Genomic DNA, 24732 nt, shown 5'->3' with positions numbered 1-24732 from the left:
TGACAGGTGGGCACCCTTTAGCTGTCTGCAAAGAGGCCAAAAGCCCACCTCTTTACATCATCCTAACTCAAACAAAGCTAGGTTGAGTTGGGATAACGGGCCTCAGAACTTTGAATCAGAAACAAATTGTTGATGTCACACACACTGCATCCATATTCATCCATGAAGCCCAGTTAATCTCTGTGATGTTACCCATCTGGTTCTCCTATGGAGTTTTGAAGCCTGTTGTGTTTGGGAGCAATACAGGAAATGCTAAACTCAACCTAACTTGATAGAGGTAGTTTGAGGTTAAGAGGAGTCGATGTGGGCTTTGAGATGCTCTGCTAACAGCTACAGGGGGCCCACCTGTCAGTCAAGTCAACCATGTCCTTGTATAGGCAAAACTTCGCAAGTTAAATAACTTTGAAAATTATGACTTATTGGTAAATTCGCCCCTTGTGTAGTGGATGTTATTGGAGAAATCAGGTTTTCAGACTGGAATCATACTTTGAATCAGGCTGTGAACATGTTTATTTATAGAGCATCTTTTTTTGAATTGGTGTGTATGTGATTTCTGGTTCTTCTGCAGCCAGCCTCTAGTGGACACTTTGAGAACTACAGGTTTTTGCACTTTTGCATCGGCTTCATTCCCCACATCTGGATTGGCAGCTGTGAATCATGTTTAAGGCCTTGTTCCGAAAAACATTTTTATTTGAACATTTATTTTTCATGACCTCTTCACAAAAGATGACTTTTGTTTCTCATAGAAATCTCAGTGTTTAGTTTATCCGGACTGAGAGTTAGGCCTTTAATTGCATTATTACTGCCAGGCCTGCTGTTTTGCAAAAGTCTGCCTCAGCGTCACCTCTTTAGTTTCTTCCGACCAGCCACAGGAAGTTAGACTGAGTCAGCATTTCCAGCCTGCGGTCCGCCATCTTTGAGCCTTAGAATGCGTCATCAGAAACGAGTGGGAGACTGCTTGATCCGGTCTCAGGTTAAGCCTGGGCCTCTGGTTCAAATGCCCAACCAAGCAGAAGACGTTAACATGTTAGCATCCACGAACTAAAAAACACATTTTTTCCCACTCTAATTAACAAATACAGTGTATGCATATGCATTTTATGTGACTCGATCATTTCAATATAAATGTGAAAATGTATACGTTTTTAAAGATTAGTTTTTTGTTTGTGAAATCCATGCAGGGTGGATTTCTTCCCTAATCATGCTTAATAATACCCAAGATTAGATTTATACATAATTATTCATGGTTAGGGGTTTGGTCTGATCTTCACCTCTGCACCAGTTTTTAACCAGACATCCACGTTTACAACATGACAACCTGTTGTAGGACTTCCTGACCCCTCTTTGTAAACCAAAGGATGACGTCAAACAGTGGCTCGACAGTGTCTGGATGTTTGGCTCTATGATGCAGAGAAAAGAGGTCTGAACGAGCAGATGCGACTGTTTCTTCCAGTACCAACTTTCTTTGAGTGAGAAAAATCTTTGATGAAGATACAACACAAAAAGGAGCGTCACCTTCATAAGAAGTGGTCCAACTTTTACTCTCAAACAGTAAAAAGAGACAAACCAATTAAAAATTGGCAAACAATATCCCAATATATACATTTAATACCTTTAACACAGTTTCTAAAACGTGATGTGCGACTGAGACTACCCAAAAGAATCACTGCAAACTACTCCTCCTCCTCCTCCTTCATCCTATAAAGCTCTATAATAAAGTCGAGTGAAGGCGCAGTTTTCTCTGCACGGCTTCCCTCTCACAGATGTGTGTGAGCAGTGTGTGGTTGGTGTTTGTGGTGTGAATCCGTGCGCTCGCTTCATGACTGGATGTGGGGTGTGTCCCTCTAAATGTTAGGGCTACAGTCTTCTTTTAGCTTTGGATGGTTTCAAAGAGTCACTTGCTTGTGTGTAAAGTGTCCTGAAACTTTGTGCTTGTGTAGCGCACATGAAAGCCTTTCTTATTGATGCTGTCGTCTGAGTGGAACTTCAAAACGATGGCGTCTCCCGCTGAGTAGACCTCCTCTGGAGCCTGAGAAACAAGAAAGGAGGAAAAAATGAAAGGTTCTAAAGAAATAAAGACGTTTAATGTGCTTTTTCTTCCAGGGGAAATATATCTCAGCCTTACCCCAGATCCACAGAACCTTCCCAGCCTCGGTGACTTGATGTCAGCGCCGTCATACAGCTCCACGTAATCGTACCCGCAGTCCGCCTCCTCCTCGATCTCAAACACTTGGAAGATGATCTCTACTCCGTACCCCTTCTCAGCAGAGACCACCCACAGGCAATCGGAGCCACTGGGGTAGTTGTTATCTCCAAACTGGGCGTGAGAGTAGAGATCTTTTGTCTTGACCTCGGCTTTCAGGCTTCCTCCGCACTCTGGGAATTCACAACCACAAAATTAGAGGGTCAAAGAGAGAAACTCGTAAAAGTAGGGAAAGAATTTCGCCCTCTTAACACGGCAAAGCAGTGGGTTGAATATCTCATTTTTAGCGCTCTATTCTTTCTCCTCTTTATGTGCTCTGCCCCACCTGCTCTGTACGAGGCCTCGAATCCTCTCTTCTGCACCGAGTTGTCTGAGAAGAAGCGCAGGAACATTCTGTTGCCGCTAGAGATGACGGGAGCTGGTTTTTTGGTGCCACAGAAGCGTCCCAGAGTCGGGGCGCGTGCATCTCGCCCATCGTAGATCTCCAGGTGATCATAGGCACACTCCAGGTGAGCCTCCATGTCAATCTCATTGAAAACCTAAAAAAAGAGATTCAAAGACTGCAAGTTTCCCAAGAAACACAAAGAAAGAAACACCAGAAACATCTGTTTCCGTACCAGCTTGACTCGATGGCCCGGGGTCGTGGACAGAGACCAGGTGCAGGCTTTCTTGCTGGGATATCTGTCAGGCCAGTTTGGGCTGCTTATTGTGCCGGACACACTGTTTACAGCATGATCACAGCCGGCTTCAGAAAAACATAACAAAAGAGCATCTTAGAGCCAAACAATGAAAGCTGCATCACATCCTTTCCTGTTCTTCGACACAAACGCCCTTCAGAGTGTTTACCTCCGAGCAGGGGTCTCATAAAAGTGAAGGAAAAAGAAAGCAAAACTAAATCTTTCCACACGCACTCTCACTCTCACACACACGCACTCACACGGTCTGGGGATTTCCCATTTCTTAGCAGTTAACAGAGTCCATAAGTGGCTCTGAGTAGCTCCTCTGTAGACTGCCCACACTCACGTCTGTGGTGTGATTTAACATGGATGTAAAATTTAATTTAGACTGCGGCTGGTCAGAAGAAACCAGGGAGTAAAATAAGGAATATGATACAGAAGTGTTTTCATTTTTTGTGGGCTGACCTTTTGAATGAACCAGCAGAGCACACACACAGAAACACACACTCAGAAACACACGCTCTCAGAAACACACACTCCACCTTCCTTGCAGTCGTGTTTGTTATCGTGCAGCATGAAGCCGCTCCGGCACTGACAGCTGTAGCTCCCGAAGGTGTTCACACATTCATGCTGGCAGCCTCCGTTTTCTTTGGAGCACTCATCGATGTCTGTAGAAAGGTCAAAAAAGCAAAACAAACTTCCTCAAAGTTACAGAAAGCAGCATGAGAAAGACGGACTCAAGTTTGGAGGAGCTGCTTTTCTTTGTTCAGACCACTTTTTCCAGGATGCAAAGCGACAGGATAATGTATTAATTTATAACATTTAAACTTTGTAAACTCAGTTCGTAGTTTATTGTCCAAAGCGGCAACCTCCGGTCTAAAATTATGAGACAATACAGAAGTTCCAAAATCTGCAGTTCCTCCAGTGTCCACTTGAGGCTGGCTCTGGAAGTACCAGAAACCACATACACACCAAGCCACAGCAGAAATAAGCATGTTTACAGCCTAGTGCATAAAGTCTCCCATTTGAAAATTGAATTTCACTATCCGAACACATAAAAAAAAAAAAAAATACAGTTTACTCATGGTTTTGGCCAGGGTGCAATTTTCCGAAAACCAGAGGGATGGGTTTTTTTTTTTTTTTTTTTTTTTTAAATCATGTAAAAACAAGCAATCAACAGACTTCATTCTCTTCTTAAAGGTAGGGTCTGCAGTAATTTTCATTCCTTGTTTGTTAACACAGCATTCAAACTGGGCTCCTCCTCCTTGGCTCAGTGCCAGCAGCAGCGCACACCAACAGCCTCTGACGTGACTACATGAACACACTCAGGAGCCCAGCAACCACCTGTAGCATCGTGTTTTTACGTAGGAGAGACTTCAGAGCTGTGCACCTGACTTGGCATGTTAGCGCAAGCTAATCACGGGTATTTCCCATACACCAACCCTCGCTCTTCGTCCCATGTTACTATGTCTACTATTGTAGTTGCTGAGGACAGCTTCTTCCACGTGCTGATAAACATGCAAAGTCACCTGCACACTGGGCGCTCTGTGATTGGCTGGTGCAACCACGCTTACTTTCCACCCAGAAACAACCAAAACATGAACATTACAGGCAGAGGAGGGGGTTGAGGCTGACACAGACGCTGACACACATGTATAAAGTCCTGTCAGGAATGATTGCACAGGAATAGTCCTGTAAAAATTGACATTTTATTATTTTGGAAAATCCTGCAGATACTACCTTTAAATTTACTCATTACATTTCAAACAGTTGAACATTCATCTGTAACAAAAACCAAAAAGACATGAAGTGTTTAATTTTCTGTGAAGGCCACACCTTTGGATGAGGGACGGGGCCTAATAAAGTTTCAGGACTGTGGGTAAGGGTGAGTCGCACAAACCTGGCAGAGGACTTAAGACAAACAGCCAGCGCAGCATGGAGACGGCATTAAAAACACTTTATGGAGATTGTCTCCTTGGTCTCCTTTCAGGTGAAAGTGTCAGCGGTGTTGGCTGAACGTGTCAGAGAACTCTGTGACAACCTGACTACTGTTTCAACTGGTTTTTAATCACTGACAGGGTTGTCCCTAATGGGGATTAAGTTAATTCAGCAGATGTAGGGATGCAAAAACCAGAGGAGGAGTTGATCCCCACAAATCACACACTGGTCATGGCTGACATCTAGTGGTCTGCGGACCACAGTTTGAGAAACACTGCTCTGAGACATTGGTAACTTGATATCAAATCATGGCTGCAAACTGCACTAGGCTTTATGTGACATAGGGATAAGACAATGGTTTTTCAGTGTCCCACCTCCTGAGTAACTCTTTCCTAAATGGACCCCCACCCTCCATGACTCACCGGAGAAGAAGTGAGCTTTGAAGCCCCTCTTGGAGACAGTGTTGTCAGACTTGAACTCGATCCTCATGTTGTTTTGTTGGGAGGTGATGACCTCGGGTTTCTCTGCTCCACAGAACTTCCCATGAAGCTTTGAGTCGGAGCTCAACCCACTGCGCACCTCCACGTAATCATATTTACACACCTGGTGGCAAATACAAGAAACGTGATTATTCCATAGAACAAAGTGATGGCCTGTGAAACTGTCAGTCTGAGAGAACGTTGGCATTCCCGTCCTTAACTTACATCATTTCCTTCTGTCTCAAACACGTCAAATATCAGAGTGATCCTGTAAGGAGCCGGTGCCACCAGCTGCCACACACAGTTTTTGTTTGGAGGATACTCTTTGGGCCACCCTGGGGTGGTGAGGGAGCCGTTCAGCTTGGTGATGAACCCACCACAGGCAGCTGCTGGAGGAGGAGAGCACAGGTTTTAGTGGGAGAAGGGCAAGAAAAAAACATTTACGAAACACAAATTCATAACATGTTGGTGCTGGTCCTGATGCTGAGTTAATCACAAATTTATGCCATGAAGGTGAATGCTGCTGACTGAAACTGTAAAATAAAACAGACAAGATGTTTTAGGCAAATAAAATGACTGAGATATACAATGAGGAAACATAACAGACAGGATGTCAGATTCATATATGTGTTTAAAGAAAAGTGCCACTCCGAACTTTTTGCTCCAGGAACCCTAAACTAAATTTTAATCCAACCAGGAGTCAGGATTTCAGTTTGTAGATGCTGTGTTGGGAAATAAACAGCTGAGAGAGACCCTGTTCAACAATCACATCCCATGATTCATCAGTTTAGTCCTCATGTAGACTTACAAAAGAAAAAGTGTAATGAAGCAGCACTGCCCTCTGGTGGAAGAGGAGGGAACTAACAGCCACCTCATACTGACTGTGGAATATTTCCAAAATTTAAAAACTCTTTCTAATTTAACATTTCATCCACAACTGGAAAAAATAGCTAAGAGTTAAACTTGATATAAAAGCATTCAAACAGAAAATGTTTGATCTATTTTCCACATTTCTTTGTTGGAGTGCCAGTTAATAATGATGTCAGTAGAGGCAGATCAATTTAGGAAACACAGCAATGTGGGGACAGACTTTGAATTACAATGTAAACTTGTTAGATAATGAAATATTAAGCACAACAGAGCATCATCAGCATAAATATTTAAAATCTTAAATTCAATTTAACATTTGTTGTTCAGGTATAGATTTAATACAAACATTTATAATTGAAATCTGGATTTGACGGATTACTTTGCGCTAAATTTGATAAAACATTATGATGGTCACACCATTTTTTCAAATTATAACTCTGAAGAACTGATGCTGTTATTTGAAGAGCAAACAGATGGATGTCAGGGTGGACTTCAGTCTCATGAAATAAAGATTTTAAGTGAGCAGAGAACTGACAGACTCAAAGAAAGGTTCACTCTTCGTGGCACAGTCACATTTTCACTCTGGCAGGAGGTTCAGTGTTAACTTCAATGTCATACTTTGGTTTGAAGGCTTAATAAAGAGCTAGAGCTAGCACGTCACACATCAATGAAACAAAAGGGTATGAGTAATGGAGGTGAGGACAGGTTAAGTCATTTTTTTACATGATTTGTCTTTGTAGGCTTAGAGTGTGCCTCATTCACTGACAAGCCCATAATTTCTTGATTTCAAGTTTTATGGCAGTGATAAGAAAACGATACTCTTTTGGTGTCTCATATTGGGACATTAAACTTATTTCCAAAAAACTTGACCAGCAGAATTTTCTGGCAGATTTTTACTCCTCACAAAGAATTCAGGTATCATTTTTGTCTTTTGATTTCTTGAGATAAGACAATCTGGTCTATCTGGTCTTGTCATATCAATAGGTTTACTAAACATTTTTTTTGCTCTCAACTAAAGAGACAAACACAATAGATTTCAGATTCGAAGTATGCAAAACTAGTTCAGCGAGAAGGAAACCAGTGCTGAAGTTTTAACATAAAACAGCTTAAAAAGTTGTCATTAAAACAATTTTAAACACCTGTCCAGTGCTCGTGACTGATATCTAATATGAATTTGTTTTAAAACATGACGTTAACACTTGTTTACATTTCAGTTTTTGCAGTCTTCTGTACTGTTTCCAGTGTTTATGATAAGCTAAGCTAACTAGCTTTTAGCTAACTCAATAAAGAAAAGGTAGAACGTTCTGCCAGCTGAACTATTTTGTAGGCTCTACACCTATTTGAAGTTTCAAGACTGTTACTCTGCAAAAAAAAGCCAAACTAAAAGACAAAACAATAAATGCGGTGAGAAAATTTTCCCAATCTAGTCATGTCATCTGCTCGTGCAGCAAGATAATTTTTCCTTGAAGCCTAGGGATGAGAAAGCGCCACAAATTTTGGCAAAAAAATACGTTTCGTGCTGCATGTTAGTCTTAAATCAAGCAACCTGAGGGTGTTGCTACAAGTTTCGTTTTGCTGGGAACTTTTGGTGAAGTCGTGCTCTTCACTCACTCTCACAGCTTCGTCTGTCTGCTGCCAGCTCAAACCCAGGGTCACAGGCACATCTGTAGCTGCCCAGCGTGTTCAGACAGCGCTGCTGACAGTGGCCGTTATCCGGCCTCGAGCACTCGTCCATTTCTGGAAAACAAAAAAAGTTTTCACCCAAAGCAGAAGGTCTCTATACTGCAGGAAGTTTGGAAGAACTTTCTAACCTTTGAAAAAGCTGGCAGAAAACCCGGCTTTGTTTACAGATCCGTCTGATACGAACTTCAGCCAGAGCTGGTTGGAGCTGCTTTTGATGTCATCGGGTTTGTCGTAGCCGCAGAAGCGTCCCAGCAGCGGGCTGCTTTCTGAACCGCCATCTCTTACTTCAACGTAGTCGTACGCACAGCTGTCATGTCTCTCAATCTGCAGCAGACGTAAAAACATCTTACAGCCGAGGATTTTACCAGGAGTTAAAACACTGGTTACAACTTTTTCTGTTTTATGAGTCATAGGTTATGAAAGCCTAAAGTCCACATCTACATGATCATTTCTTACATCAAATGATTGAAAGGAGAGGCCAACATCAAACCCCTCTTCCACTGTGATTTTCCACACACACATTTTGTTGGACTGGTAGTCGTCAGGATAATTGGGGGACTGGATCTGTCCACTGTCCCTCCTCACTTCTCCCCCACAGATGGCTGCAGGAAAGAGACATCACGCTCAGTTTTCACACAGTGGAGAGAAAAGCTGCTGAAATCTCTGACATGTACCGTGAATTTTAAAATCCCAGCCATCATCAGAGTTGTACCTTCGTAAACCGCAGAGAAACCTTTTCCCACCCAGCTGCTGCTGCTCCTGAACTCCACCCACAGCTGGCTGTCCGTCGAGGTGATCGTGTCTGGAAGTGTGTCTCCACAGAAACGTCCTGACAAAGCACAGACATAAATACACCTGTCTCTTAATGTTTCTGAACATTCAGTTAAAAGAGAGAAGTTTCATGTGAAATAAAGTGTAAGACCTTTTAATGGAGCTTTTCTCCAGAACCCATCTCGAACCTCCACGTGATCGTACCAACACAAGTGGCTCCTGAAGAGGTCCAAGGAAGTGAAGTTCAACACAATCTGAGAGACAGGAGACACACAGAGCAGAGTCGGGAATAATTTATAGACTCTGAAATACTCTGATTCATAAGATTAGATTAACAGTGCATCCAGAAAGTTTTCACAGCACTTCACTGTTTTCACATTTCATGTTATAGCCTCATTCCAAAGTGGAATAAATTCTTTTTTTCCCCTTAAAATTCAGCACACAACGCCCCATAATGCCAACTTTTTTTTTCTTTTTTGAATTTTTGAAAATTTATCAAATAAAAAAAGAGAGAAGAAATCACAGCCTTTGCTTAATACTTTGATTATGCACCTTGCCACACCTCATTCCTCTTTGCATCAACTCTTGAGCTCTATCAGGTTGGATGGGGAGCATTGGTGCACAGCCATTTTCAGATCTCTCCGAAGATGATTGATTTGATTGAAGTCTGGGCTCTGGATAAGACACTCAAGGGCCTTAACAGAGTTGTCCTGAAGCCACTCCTTTAAAATCTTGGCTCTGGAGCAGGTTTTCATCCAGGATGTCTCTGTACATTGCTGAAGTCGTCTGTCCGTCAATCCTGACTGGTCTCCCAGTTCCTGCTGCTGAAAAACATCCCCACAGCATGATTGTCCAGGTGATGAGTGGTGCCTGGTTTCTTCCAAACATGATGCCTGGCATTCACGCCAAAGAGTTCAATCTTTGTCTCATCAGAGCTGAGTGTTTTCTTCCTCGTGGTCTGAGTCCTTCAGGGGCCTTTAGGCAAACTCCAGGTGGGCTGCCATGTGCCTCTTACTAAGGAATGGCTTCTATTTGGACACTCTACCAAACAGGCCTGATTGGTGGATTGCTGCAGAAATGGTTGTCCTTCTGGAACGTTCTCCTTTCACCACAGAGGACCACTGGAGCTCCAACAGAATGACCATCAGGATCTTGGTCACCTCTCTGACTAAGGCTTTTCTCCTCTGATTGCTCAGTTTAGATGAGGGTCCAACTCGAGGAAGAATCCTGGCAGTTCTGACATTCTTCCATTTACAGATGATGGAGTCCACTGGACTCATTGGGACCTTCAAAGCAGTAGAAATCTTTCTGGACCCTTCTCCACATCTGTTCCCGGAGACAATCCTGACTCTGAGGTTCACAGACAGTTCCTTTGACTTCATGCTTGGTTTGTGCTCTGACATGCTCTGTCACCTGTGGGACCTTGTATAGACAGGGGTGTCTCATTCCAATTCATGTCCAACCAACTGAACTTACCTTAGATAGACTCCACTGAAGCTGTAGAAACATCTCAAGGATTATCAGTGGAAACAGGATGGAATTTTGGAATAAGACTTAAAATGTGGAAAAACTGAAGAACTGTGAATACTTTCTGAATGCACCATATCTATAACAACAGGTAAACTTTTATTTTGAAGCCTCAACACTGGTTTCAGCTTCAGTGCTTCTTGTTTACATCTCTTACTCGCTCTTTTCTTAGTTTAATTTTTCAGTTCAGTTATTAATTTCTGTGTAACTTGACTTTTTTTCCCCATGCTTCAAAGTTCCCATTAGACATCAACTCATACAACTATAAACTCTGGGTAATGTCTTTTTGCAGATGTGCCCACTTAAGGAAAAGGTGCATTATGGGCTGAATAGTCTGCAGGAGATCCTTCAACACTTTAGGGTCTAACATTAGGACCCAGGTCTTCACAGACTGAGAGTCAGAGAGTGTGTGAGTGTGGACCTTGAGCTCATTTAAATGTTTTCAAAACACACTGACGCACACACACTGTTTGCTCTGCAGTGAAGTTTGTGGAGCGTTTAACCCTTTGTGTGCGCTTCATGAATGAAATGATGACTTTTGGCTCATTTGAGCAGGTTTTCAGGTCATGAATGAAACTTGGCGCCTATGTAACCTCATAAATTTTACATCAGCATCCTAAACTTTGTAAAATAAAAATCATATTGACTCCTTGAAGCCGTTTCTCATTGTTTAAATAAATGTAGACAGACGCTTTAAAAAGTCAGTCACTTCATCATCGTGGTTTCTTGTTCCTGACTCACCTTCTCTCCAGGAGTGACAGAGATCCTCCACACACAGTGAGTGTAGGCCGAGTATCCATTCGGGAATCCAGGGGATGAGAAGTTTCCAGAACTTTCTTGCAGGTTGTCCCCACACTCTTTGACAAACAAACAAAACACCATTAGACACAGACAGGGTCATACCCCAAAGAAAGTTTAGATTCAGAGAAGCCATGAACCAGAGAATAAAAGGGTTCAAACATTATTTTAAATTTTTTGAAAAGAAGGATTAATGTGTTGTTTTTCTGATCACACTGTATTTCATTCTCATAAGCACAGGGTACTTGGTCTCTTTTGGAGAGAATATCTTCATTGTGTTTATGTGACTGATACGATCATTTGTTCATCTTACTGGCACACTTGTAGAGTTTGCGAGCTTGTGCGATGTCCCCTTTGCTGAGTCTGGTCCTCTGTCCGATGGGCGGCCTGACTCCGTTCACATCGTAACGGGGCAGGATGGTGTCTAAGAAGATGCCCCTGTGTAAGACATTTCACAAACATGAGCAGTTCAGATCAAAGAATCATTCAGAAATCAGTCATCACAAGAGGCTTGATCTGGAAAAACAGCTCTGAACCGCTCGACTCATCCCCGCTGAGGACAGGATTCTTTTTAGATCCTCTCCTGTTCAACACCTTGATACTTTATTGATTCTGATAATCTCCCCCTGGGGTTTGAACTCCCTCTTGCACAGTTCCCATGGTGATGCACCCATGAATGACAGGCATGTGCAAACAGAGCGCTCTGAATGGAGCCCTTCGCTAGTGCCAGGCGGCTCAGTGGAGCCAGCTCCTGAATGCCAGAGAAAAAGGCCACTCCAGCCCAAATTGTTCAACAAAGCCAGGGCTGCCAGGCCTTTATTTAGCTTGGCCTGCCTCCATGACCCAGACCGGCAAAGCAGTGATGGAGGTAAAAAACTGAAAGCTGAGAGGGAAAAAAGCAACAAGGCAACAACATGCACGAGACAGAAATGAAAAGGAAACTAGCTCTTTGACAATAAAGGATCAAATCCCCCGAAGTTTCTTACAGATCTAATTTAGCAGAGCTGAATCCAAACAGATTTGTGTAGAAGATCAATAGATAATCCTGAATGATGAGTTTCTTTTCACACAGTGTGGCTGAACACAACACTAGTGTCTCTGAATTACTACGCGGCAGTCAGACTGTTTATCACTTGAATACACTGATACCACCAGTTAAAAATCAGAAATTGAAAAGGTTTGCTCACTGATGGTTGATACTTATGTATACTGTGTTGAATTGATGCTGTGGCCTTACGTGTTTCGACAAAGAAGCATGACCCACACCTCCTTCAAAATGTAACAATACGTTGAATTGATGTAGACTGCAAGCCATGTGATTGGTCAGCTCAGTGGGATTGCGTTTATTACATGTCAGCTGAACATTTCATCACCTTAGATGTCTTCACTCTATCATTCCTTGTTGCAGCAACATTTATCAGCTTTAGTACAACACAAAATACACACAAATTGCTGTTAGAAAAAAAAAGTAGCCTACAGACTGTATGAATGTAGTCTCTGTGATGTCACCCATCTGTTTCTGATACTGAGTTTTAAAGCTCATTGTGCTTGGGAGTCATATTGAAAATGCTGAACTTGTTCAAGTTCAGATGATGACTTTTAGCCTCTTTGCAGACAGCTACAAGGTGTTCACCTGTTGCTTAACACTTAAGTCAACAACTCTGAAACCAGCAAGTCATAATGAAAATTGCTGCTTGGAAAAAGCAAGCACAAAACTTTGGAGTTTGGATAGGAAACAGACCTTACTGCATTTGGACACTACGACATAGGGTCATTGCTGGGGTTGCAAAAGGGTGGAAAATTTCTGGTAAGTTTCCTACAAACTTTCATGGGAATTATGTCTCAGGAATATTGAAAATTTTCAGGGTTTTGTAGCTTAAAAATTATTTTATTTTTCCACCATTCATGGTTTCTGTTATTCTGTTAAAGAAACCATTTAGATCAGCAGTCCCCAACCTTTTTTGCGCCACGGACCGGTTTAATGTCACACAAAAAATTCACGGACCAGCTCTTCTTCTGTCTCCTCACTGTTTTTTTACTCTGCCTAAAAAAAATTTCCAAAGATGTTTGTTTTTGTCCATTTTGTGGGGGTTCGGCATCACAAATGAGTCATAGACAGAGAGAATCCAGTCATTTTTCAAAATAAAACATTGCAAACTGAAATAATGTAAGTTGAGTATTTTTTATGTGCGGCCCGGTACTAATTGACCCACGGACCGGTGGTTGGGGACCACTGATTTAGATGGCGACCAGTCATAATGAGACAGCAGATATCTAAGACGATGAGGTCCAGGTCCTTGATGAATAGAAAGCACGGCCTACAGAGAAGCTAAATCAAAATTTTGGCATGTTTGAATGGGAACTTTTAAGGAAAGCTGAGGGGACATGGGCAATATGCCAATGTTATTTTAATACCTGAATCTTTTATTTTTCACCATTGATAGTTTTTGTTGCTCTCTGAAAAAAAAAAAACATCTCTAGTTCTCCTGTTCTAAAAACTGATTAGTGCCATTTATAACTGTTGTATCAGGCATGTTTGCTGGTAGGTTTGCTTATGACACATATTAATGCCTATGTTCATGACAGTTGGACTCCAGTTATGGAAAAATCCTGGAAATTCATCAGAAATTTCATTTAAAAATATTGTACCAGACATTTTAGGTTGCACCTCTGCCTACACCAAACCAAAATGGTTAATATTTGAACATGTTAACAACCAGTTAAAGGCGGTTAATATAAATTCCTGAATCTTCCCATGAAAAGTTTGCAACTTTGAAAAATCATGGAATTTTGCAACTAGGGATGGCCAGATACCAATAACAGGTATTGGAATCCAGCCTTTTTTCAAGGTATGGGTACTCGTGAAGGCTGCAGATACTAGCAGCAGATATTCTTGGCAAAAAAAAAATCTTATGTCGAGCAAGTCCTCCTCGCCACTAGATACTGCTAATTGCTGTGGTTCAACACCACTGCAAATGTGTGCCAGGTCCTTTTCAGACAATATGAATGAACCAGGAAGAGTTAACAGTTAAAGTTTTTTATTTTACACTTTAGTTTACTTTGAAAAATACTTAAACTCTGACAGTTAGTTTTATTGTGAACTTTTGATATTATTTTTTGATATTGATCAAAAGATTTTCTGCACTCAGAGAGAGTTGTTTGTGTTTTTTGGATTCAATGTCATTGTGACTGTGCTGTCTTTGATCAAAATGATCTGTGACTGTTAATTGAAATTTTATGTATTAAAAGTACTAGTAGTATCGGTACTCGGTATCGGTGAGTACTCAAGAAGGAGTCCCTTATTGAACATCCCTATTTGCAACCCTAGTCATTGTAGAGGTGTAAACCAGGTGTTAAGGTTTAAGAAGCAGAGTACAGACCTGGTTTGAAAAGCAGACTGGTGAACTTTACTCTGCTAGTTCACATAAACAGGCAGGATGGACAGAGTGAGTTACTAGTGCTCAACAATGAGGCTTTAGAGCAACACACGTGACCAATCATGAACCCAACTGAGCTGTTTAATAGACTGTTAAAATAAACCAGAGCAGGGCTAACAGCAAGTGTGAGTAGAAGTTTAGGAAATCCAGTAAACGCAATGAAAACCTTCCACAGATCATAAAAGTAGCACATGCCAACCTGGAAAAAGTGTTGCGTGCATAATGCATGATGCTGCCAAAGTCGTACACCTCCCCCAGTGAGTCCACCTCGTCTGGCTCCATCTTCAGGAAGTTATACTCCTGTCCTGGTCACATCAACACAGTCAGCATATGAAGCACACACACGTTTGCACTTTTATTTGTGTGAACTTTGGTGAACTGTACCTGGTTGGATGTTGTCTCTGATGATGCTCACATGCTCGTCACGGTCTGGCCGAGTGTGTTCGTGCCAGAAGCCGATGACGTGGCCGAGCTCGTGCACCACGATGCCAAACTTATCACAGTTCTTTCCTATTGATATGGCCTGAGGTCCACCGCCCCTCCTGCCCACGTAGGAGCAACACCTGCAGGAGGCCACGCAGGTTGGATCTGCATTCAGTTCATTTGATAATAAACTGATTGACATTGATTATTGTGTGGTAAACTCACCCACAGGGTCGGTACGTGAACACGATGTAGCTTTCTTCAGTCGTCCTCTCAGTGAATGTTACACAGGTGTGTTTCTCCCAGTGACGCATGGCCTGACGGAAAATGGCTCGCTGGCTGCCTGAAAGAAATGAAAGGTTGACCTGGTTTCACACAATCACAACCTCACATGGAATAAACTTCTGCTGTGAGGAGAACACCAAGATCCACTGTTTCCATCCCAAACTCACCACTGAAGTTCCCACTGATGACATATGGGATGATGCCCTCCGGCCACACGCGCTCAGGTCTGGAGGTGGCTGCTCTGCGCAGACGGTGAAGACTGCGCCTGTCTGATCCACTCTGAGTACTGACGCTCTCCGTGGAGCTGTTACCTTTAAAAAGTCCATCAGAAATCAACACTGATCCTCTCAGCCTTTAATTCAAGTCAGCAGGTTGGTGTTTTACCTGAGTCTGTTTGGTTGGTCTGATCAGCATGTGGTGCACTGCTTCTGTGGACTTCTTTAAACATGCGGAGATCATCTTCATCAAGAGCAATATCTCCCCAAAAGGCAGCTGTGGCAAACAACACAGATTAAAAAAAAACAAAGTAAGGATTAACTAATCCAAGTCTAGATGGTGATGAGGACGTGTTCAGCTCTGTCTGTATGAGCCTCTCTGCCCTGAGAAGAGGCCTGAGCACAGCTCCACGTGTCTGTTTGATCAGCAAACACATCCCTAAAAGCAGGGCGGCCCAACTGCTGAGTCATTTGACAAAAAGAAGATGTGACCTGAATACTTTACAGTATTGTGATCTCACTGTGCTGGACTTTGCTGCTGAATAGCTGCTGAAACAGTGACCCACAGTACACGAGGCATTTTGTACTGGGCTATTGTTGCAGCAGAGTCACCTATAGATGTCTGAATAGCTGTGATCCCCCACAGTTACACAGCTCTGTTGGACTCGAAAGCTTTGTCAATAGGCAGTAGATTTCAAAACTGTTAAAGGTTTAGTGTGATGAATTTGACAAGGAGGAATAATAATAATTGATATCTCTTTGCCAAATTTGGAATGCTGAGTTGGAATAATGCTAATAACTGAATCATTGACTGGTTTGCCCTTTGACACACTAACTGTATGTGTAACAATCTCAATACCCCAGATAGTTGGACTGAGCATTTAATTAAATTGAAACCTACATTGCAAGGTAATAAAATGCAATTTTTAAATTGCAAAGGCTGCAATTAAAAAAAGGAAAAGAAAAAGTTTCATGTGCACAGACCTGGAGGGAAAATAGTAACTTGTACTTGTTCTTCCTTAAAACCAGCAAAAGTCAATATGCTGGTTTTTCTGGCAAAAAAACAAGGCTTGAAGTCAAATCAATCAGTTAATAGTCTGCTGTGATTGTAATGGTTAAATAAAGAGATGTTTTTTGTTAAATTCATGCATGAATTCATCATAACATGTAGGCCTGGCCAACAGGAAAAACTTCTTTATATTTTGACTATATCCTTTGTCCTGTTAGTCATACTATAGCATGACTTAGTTCTTGTGTTTAGTGAATAATACAGAAGATAAATGCCCCCCCCCCAAAAAATAAATAAATAAATAAATAAATAAATAAATAAATAAATAAATAAATAAAATAAATAAATAAAATAAAAATAAATAAATAAATAAATAAATAAAATAAAATAAAATGATCAAATAAATAATAAATTAATAAATAAATAAGAAACAAAAAATAATAAAATAAAATAAAACAAACAAACAAATAAACAAATAAATAAAGGAAAAAACTTCCATGCTCAATTGTAATATAATTATTCTTTTAAAAAAAAACAACAAAAAAAAAACAATTAGATCATTTTACAATTAGTTCAGCCCTACCAGATAGCAAGAGGCCAAAAAACACAAAAATCATAAAATCATAAAGGTCATTTCTCTTCAGTGGTGTTCATGGGGGGCATGCCCTCTTGGGAGCCAAAATCGCACACCAAAGTGCCCACTTGGTTGACACACTTAACCACCCCCTTGAATGGTTAAAACATGATATATTTTCCCTAATGTGCCAAAGTGCCACCCTGAAAGCCAAAGCACGCTAGAGTGCCTTCTTTTAGCCAAAACTTACAGAGGGAGTTTTTATGTCTTACTTCTGGCAAAATTGTCTTATTAGACTTACTATGAACCACATTCACATGATAAGATGAGAAAAATGTCTTATTTCAAGATATTAAAAGACAAAAATTATGCTTGAATTGCTTGTAAAAGCTTAAAAAATGAAAAAAAAACAAAAAAACAAAACTCAGATCACTTTTGTTACCTCATCACCAGATTTTTGCTTTATCCTTAATAAGCAATTCAGGCATCACTCCTGTCTTTTAATTTCTTGAAATACGATATCAACACTGCTTTGATTTCCATTACTTTCAGTGAATGACTTTTCCATTGCCTTCTTATGCTTCAACAGGCAGTAGAATTGTACAGAAACAGAATAGAGAAATGCAGAGTGCTGCAGCATAACAGTTAGCTAAACAAAAGCCAAGCTCCCTTCAGGGAATCACTTTTTAGCAAATAAAGACTGGTTAAAAGGACACAAGTACTTGCTACGGACACTCTTTAAACAAATAATATTGACGTAAATAAAGAGTTTCTGTCTGGAAATATATGATTCATTTCCAAAGCTGTTCAAACAACACCCAAAACTTCTCCTGATGCCCAAAGTTGAGATTTTCTGCATGTAACAGGAAGAAGAAGACGTCCCTCAGTGGTTAGCCTGTGGGTGACACTACACACAATCCTCATGTTTCCATCATTATGACTTGACTTCCTGTTTAAATCGGGATCTCACGTTGCTCTAAGCAGAACGGCTCTCTGGAGTTTTTCCTGTTTAATACCTCATTTAGCCGTGTGATGTAAGAGACTTTGAAAGTACAAATGAAAACATGTAGCGGGCGCTGCGTCGGCCTTTGATGTGAATTCACTCATGCAAAGGGTGACTGTAAATGACTGTCACCCCTGCAGCGTGTACTCTGTGCCCTGCAGCCAGAGGGATTTCACCGGCGTCCAGCCGAGGACTGAGCTGGCACGGCCTCAACGACCTCTGCTCCCCTGGCAACAGCTCGGAGGAGACGAGTGTTGTGTTTTGGAAGTTTCAGGAGTCACAAGTGTAAAGGGACCCTAACCAGCTGAGGGCCCCGAGTATCACAAGTAATGACTGACCACGTTAGACGTAGGAGTAAAAAAAGTGTGGACTCAAGTCAACACTTGGGAGTTTTAAACTTCTGCATGTTGTTTATACAGTTCCTTTTCACAGTAGATTATTTTATGGCTCCATTGTGGGATGTCCTGTGTATCTTTATCAATCTGATAAAGTTTTTCCTCATGATTTTCTTTGACACTTTGCAGTTACTTACCTACGCACCAGTGGGACCACGGTGTAGAATAAAATGTGTCCTCATGAGACCTGAGCTTTTGTCTGGTGTGTATTTTTTTTTCTCCTTGCTATTTGGCATAAGTGAGACCTAATAGCATAGTGATAGTATGTTAAAAATTAGTCTTTGTACTTTCGTGTTTTTTTTTTTTTTATTTACTTCAGGAGCTGCTGTAGAAGTCTTTTGCAGATATTATCACTGTCTTGTTTTCACTGATGTAGTATGATATCATCAGAAGATGGCGTTGGCATTGTTCCTAAATGTGGCCAATAGATCAAAAATTAAAAATAAAAACAAAAAAAAATAATAAAAATTAATAGTGTCAAGGGTCCCAGAGGCAGAAATCTAATGCCCTGATATGAGTATGCAGGGTCCCAGGAGGCTACATTTGACTCTTTATTTTAATTATCATTATTATTATAAAAATAATTGTTGTTATTTTCCTTTTCATCAAATGCAATTGGTATATAACTTTGGAAGTGCGTTGTTCTAGTCCCCTGTCTCTTGCTGTAAAGCGGTGTTTCTCAAAGTGGGGTCCCCATAGCTTGGGGGTCCATGAAATCATTCAAAAATAATTGTAAAAGTGTGCTTCATCACTTAATAAAGCATATCAACATACCGGAATCTCTTGCACCAGTAAAATCAGCTACTTTTTCAATACTCTGACCTAACTCAGTTTTGTGCCATGAGATCAACTGCCAAATGATTGTGACATGTTCATCACTTCATAGTGTGCAACATTAGGAATAGGTACCAAATTAGCTTCTTTTATAGGTACCGACCAAATTCTGTCAAAAGTACCGGGTACCAATTCCCGTAAAATCAAAAAGGACCATGTTTAGGTACCTAAATGCATCCTTGTGACTGTGATGGAGTGGAAGAGTAGGTGATTTTCCATACTGGACACAAACACAGCATTTCAAGGTTAAGCCTATATATTATATAAGATATATTATATAAAATGAAAGAATTTACATTTTATTATCAAACGAATTGATAATCATTACAACATAAACACACACAAAAGTACCGAAAATTGGTACCGCTGAGTACTGGTACCGATTGCCAGGTACCGGGAATTGGTAACGTATCTTTTCAGATGTGAAAGGTACCCATCCCTATGCAACATAATAAAAAAAAAACAACCTCAAAACAAAAAAAAAACACTTTGGTGCAGTGATGTGCACTGTCTTTTTGAAGGGCAGGAGTGAAAAAATGAAAAAGAAAAAAAAAAAGAAAAAAGGCAACACAACATGCGTTTTGTCGCCCAGGAAAGCAGTTTATCAAATCTTAACCATCCAAAAAGGCACTTAAGTGTGTTTTTAAACATGTGTCTTTGGGCAACAAAGGGGATGACCACCCTTCATGCCCCCCTGTGCACACCACTGCCTCAAAGTCAGCAATTCTTAAAGTTTAAAAAAAAATGAATTACTTGGAAAGTATAAATGTAGCCTAATTTCATTGTTGCAAAATACTATATAGCAAATGATTAAATAGTGTTAACGTTATGCTACTTATTGTTATATTTAGGGGGCCCTTGACAAAATGTCCATCCTGAAAGGGGTCCATGGTCTAAAAAAGTTCGAGAACTTCCGCTGTAAAGTAAATCTTATCTAAGTGGATAAAACGGGATGAGTTTATCCGTTAAATTAAAGTTAAAGATGTATTCTCCCTTTACAGAATTTCAACATGACTCCAGCAGCTGCATCAAACTGCATCAGTCAGCAGAAACTGTACCTTTAGCTTTGTTAGAGAAACATCACAATCTGATGTGCTTTCATGTTGGAGCTGCTCTGTCTCCTTTAATCTGAAAAATATGATTTAACTGTCACCAGTATGAAATTAACTGACTGTAATCATACTTACTTTAAAGGCTGGTATCCCAACTCTTCTGCCTTTGTGAAAACAATTTTTAACTTTCAGTGAAAAAAAAAAAATGATTGAAAGCTTTGGATATATTTCATAAATCACTGGTTGTTAAATGTGTTCTTTATTAAGCCAAAAGATGAGATATTTCTATAACAGCTGCTTTTTAAATGTTTTTAATATATCTTTAATTTCCACAAATTTCCCATAAATCATCTCTTCAGATCTGAATGGATAGGAATGATTTAACCTGAGCTAGCTCCACAGTGATGAGGGCCTAAGGGTGCTGCTGTGGATATTAGCCAACAACAAATTCAACACATGATCCTACAGGAAATGCTAATGACCGATGAGACAGAAGAGGAGGTAAGAGACACTGTACCAGCTTTACAGGGATCCTTGTAGTCGATTACATCACCGTCGTTGGTAAAATTGGTGTCCAATAACTCCCAATCAGCAGCCAGAGAGACGTGCAGACAGACGTACAACAGGTAAAGAAATGAAGGAGCGACTTTCATAATCTCTGATCAGATGTCCCACAGAGGTGTCTCAGGGAAAAGGAAGCGTGTAAAAGTTCCCCGACCAGATGCGGTGTGATTTTATAAACCACAGCGCTGTTTGTCTGCTGCAGGGATCCGCTGACAGGAGTGAGAGCAGAGCGCACAGTCCACAGCCGAGCGCAGAGGCATGAGTCTGCAGCCAGAGAGGTACTTCACCTGCAGTACCAGGGGTTACACACGTTTACATAATGACTGACCTCATTCCCTCTCTTTCCTTTCCTCTTTAACTACGTTTAAGGGCCACTTTGGGTTTAAAAAGCGCATGGTTAATTAACTATAAAGTGGGTAAAATTACAGAAAATAATTGGAGGAAAAAATGTGCTGGTGCGTGAGTCAACAGCTTAGCATGAGGTATTGACTTTTGACCTATTAAACCAGATGGACCCCGAACAAACGCACATCGCTCAAAATGTGAAGAAAGACAGAGTTTATCACACAAGGTTTCACTTACTGGTTATCTTCCTCCGCTGCCCTATGCTGCTTATTCATGTCACCAGAAGTTGTTTGGACCAAACATTAAACCCTTTATATCATTTTCTGAAAGTAAACCCAGTGTTGGGCAAGCTACTTGGAAAACGTAGTGAGCTAAGCTAGCAGCTTAGCTTGACTTAAGTAATGGCCCACATAAATGTAGCAAGCTAAGCTACACCAATATGACCAATACATTCATGCTAATTCTTTCTTTTCTCCACACTAAACTGACTTAATTCCCAATAAATTTCAGGAACAGAAACTGTCTGTAAAAGGTAGACATAAAATGTGAGTTTGTTTAGTATCAAACAGTAATTTTTGCTCTTAGTGCTCCAAACCTGTGTATTAGCAGGAGCTTAAAGTAACAAAAAAACCCTACAATTCAATGTTGTGAAAGGTAACACTTAATATAATCTGCTTATATGAAGTAAGCCGTTACTATGGTGGCCTAAAGAGCAATGGGGATTAAATATTTCAAAAGTGCAAAATGAATTTCAGAAGCACGAATACATTTTACAAACTACAAAGATATGATTAAAAAGACAAATACATTTTAAAGAACGCAAATTGAATTTCACTGATCACACAATAAATTTTACCAATCACAAAATACATCTCACCGATCACAAAAAAATCTTACCATACACAAAATAAATTTCACCAATCACAAAATAAATTTTATGTGTGCACCAAAAAGCAACATTGGGTTAAGAAAAATGAAGCTGATGCAGAAGTGCTAAAAGTTGCTGTTCATCCAAAAAAATCCTCTTGGGGCTGGCTGCAGAAAGACTAGAAACCACATACAGCCTAAAAAAGGAGACTTTAAAGGCATAAAAAAAACACGTTTACAGCCTGATGAAAAAAACAGCTCAGAGGTGCAGCTCAACGCACATGACTGACAGGTTCCCTGCAGCTGTTACATGAGAAGCTCAAAGCCCACGTCATATCCAATATGGCCCCTAGCTACGATCGGCTTCCTTTCTCTGCATCAAATAAAACATTTAAAATGTTCCTTCTTCTGACTGTATGCAGACTCATTACACAAATTAGTCATATGCAAAACATACATTTTACATTATGTATATATATATCAAAGTGGAGAACCACAAGCCCCCCCAAAAAAGCAGATCTGTTTGAAGTTTTGCAACAGGAATGCTCTGCTGTGACAGCAGAACAGTGTCAGGTGCAGTTGGAGAACATGCCATGACCAGGGGGTAACATCCAGTTTAGAAAAATGAAGCCTATGCAGAAGCACTAAAAGTTGCTGTTTGTTAAGAATCTGCTTGAGGCTGGCTGCAGAAAGACCAGAAGTTACGTACACAACCAGCCATAAAAACAGATGTTTATGGCATTAAAAAGCATATTTACAGCCTGGTTCAAAAAACAGCTTGGGTCTAAAACGTTGATTTCACTATCAGCACACACTGAACGGTGAGTAAACTTTTTCTATCTCTGCTGTTTAGAAGTTATTAGGATGGTTTGATTTTTCAATCAGAGGCTCAGCTAATGTTATTACATTGTTATTATTATTATTACACAGCATATTCATAACAAACCTGATGGGAGTTTTTTTCATGTGACTTTTCTATCACAAAAAGGGCTGAAAAACCTTGGAGACAGACTGAATGTGAGCAGCATTCCTCCTTCTCATCATCCAGAGTGAAATCAGCAAATCGGAAAATTTTGCAGATAGGAGGTTTTGCGTTTCAGCTATCAATATGACAACTTAAAGTGACACATCCAGCTGTATAGATACAAATAGACAAAATTTCTCAACAATTGAAGAAAAAGACTGTAATCTTCTTTCAGCAGCCAGGGAGAGGTGGAATGGATCCAGTCCCATCAGTGTTATGGAGCCAGCAGGGGGTTAGCGAAGCTCGGCTTTTACAACAGAACAAGCCAGTTTGACACCTCACAAAAGTCAAAAGTCAACTTACAAGAACTTTTGGTTTCACTTCTCAAAAGAAAATACTGTGTTTTCTTGTTTTCTCTCTATTTTTTTCCCCTCAGATTAAACCACTAATGCAGCATGGAGTCTGGAATCAGTTTCAATCACAGAGTTAGTGATTAGCTGCTGGAATTGCGATTCATGCAATCATTTGCATTAAAGAGCGAATTTTGTCAAAGTATTTGAATTGAGACATTATTCATATATATATATATATATATATATATATATATATATATATATATATATATATATATACAGTGGGGAAAATAAGTATTGAACGCGTCAACTTTTTTTCTCATCACATTTATTTCCAAAGATGCAATTTAAACAAAATTTCTACCAGACATTGGTATTAACTTAAATAATCCACACATGAAAAGAAATCACAGCGTTCAGGTCCATAAATAATGATTATGTGGAATTAAGTGCGATTACACAGAAAAAAAAGTATTGATCATGCTAACTGAGACTCATCTAATACTTAGTGGAGAAGCCTTTGTTTGCAATGACAGCTTCCAGAAGCTTCTTGTATGTTTGAACTAATGGCCCACACTGCTCAGGTGTGATTTTGGCCCATTCCTCTGCACAGATTGTCTTTAAATCTGGAATATTCTTTGGTGTCGTCTGGTGAACCCTTTTCTTTGGTTCCTTTCACAAATGTTCAATTGGATATAAGTCAGGTGATTGACTAGGCCATTCTGACAGATTGATTTTCTTTTTTTTAAAAACTATTTGAGAGTCAACTTTGCCGTGTGCCTTGGATGGTTGTCCTGCTGGAAGGTCCAGCCACGTCTTATCTTCATCATCCTGGTGGATGGCAGCAGATTCATATCAAGAATTTCCCCATACATGACTCCATCCATTGCTCCATCAATTATATGAAGTTTGCCAACACCATGAGATGAGAAACAACCCCATGCCATGATGCTTCCACCTCCAAACTTCACTGTTGGTGTAGTGTTTTTTGGGTGATGTGCAGTGCCATTTCTCCTCCAAACATGGTATGTAGTATGACAGCTGAAAAGTTCAATTTTGGTCTCATCTGACCAGACAACATTCTCCCAGTATTCTACAGGCTTGTCAAGATGCTGTTTAGCAAACTTTAAACCAGCTTTAACATGCCTTTTCTTGAGGAATGGAGTCTTGCGGGCTGAGAGTCCATAGAGGCCACGGCGGTGGAGTGCATTGCTGATTGTTTTCTCTGTAACAATCGTACCTGCTGCCTCCAAGTCTTTCTGGAGCACTTTCAGGGTGGTCCTTGGCTTGTTGAGTACTCTTCTGACTATCTTTCTGACTCCCTGGTCAGAAATCTTGCAAGGAGCTCCTGTGCGTGGCCTCTTGATGGTAAGGTGGTGCTTCTTCCACTTGCGAATAATGACCCCAATGGTGCTGACTGGAATATTCAGGTGCCAATGCCAGTTCCATTCTGATGCTGAGCAACA

The 24732-nt window shown here is 40.6% G+C and overlaps 1 protein-coding gene across 3 annotated transcripts; it reads right to left on the bottom strand.

The window, feature by feature from the left end:
* Positions 1-1492: 1492 nt before the first annotated feature.
* On the bottom strand, positions 1493-20994 carry LOC141805298 (bone morphogenetic protein 1-like). Of its 3 annotated transcripts, none has more exons than XM_074690270.1 (20): positions 20691-20994; positions 15476-15583; positions 15259-15402; positions 15032-15149; positions 14768-14946; positions 14583-14688; positions 11260-11384; positions 10890-11005; positions 8773-8875; positions 8563-8679; positions 8307-8452; positions 7979-8174; positions 7779-7904; positions 5523-5686; positions 5241-5421; positions 3423-3548; positions 2821-2948; positions 2529-2742; positions 2126-2376; positions 1493-2029 (listed from the first exon to the last, which is right to left on the bottom strand). In XM_074690270.1, exons 1-20 carry the CDS (start codon positions 20824-20826, stop codon positions 1895-1897), a joined length of 2919 nt encoding a protein of 972 aa, XP_074546371.1. In that variant the 5' UTR covers positions 20827-20994; the 3' UTR covers positions 1493-1894. The 3 variants fall into 3 exon arrangements, with proteins under 3 accessions (XP_074546371.1, XP_074546372.1, XP_074546373.1); XM_074690271.1 differs by having other exon boundaries at positions 5523-5683; XM_074690272.1 differs by lacking the exons at positions 15476-15583; positions 20691-20994 and having other exon boundaries at positions 15032-15145; positions 15259-15398.
* Between the last annotated feature and the right edge of the window lie 3738 nt (positions 20995-24732).

This window comes from Halichoeres trimaculatus, unplaced genomic scaffold (assembly GCF_033239565.1).
Source record: "Halichoeres trimaculatus isolate MK-OKI-2021-1 unplaced genomic scaffold, fHalTri1.1 fHalTri1_scaffold_16, whole genome shotgun sequence".
In the NCBI taxonomy this organism is placed as follows: Eukaryota; Metazoa; Chordata; class Actinopteri; order Labriformes; family Labridae; genus Halichoeres; species Halichoeres trimaculatus.
Note: the sequence above shows the minus strand (reverse complement) of the source record. Positions and strands in the feature narration are given on the sequence as shown.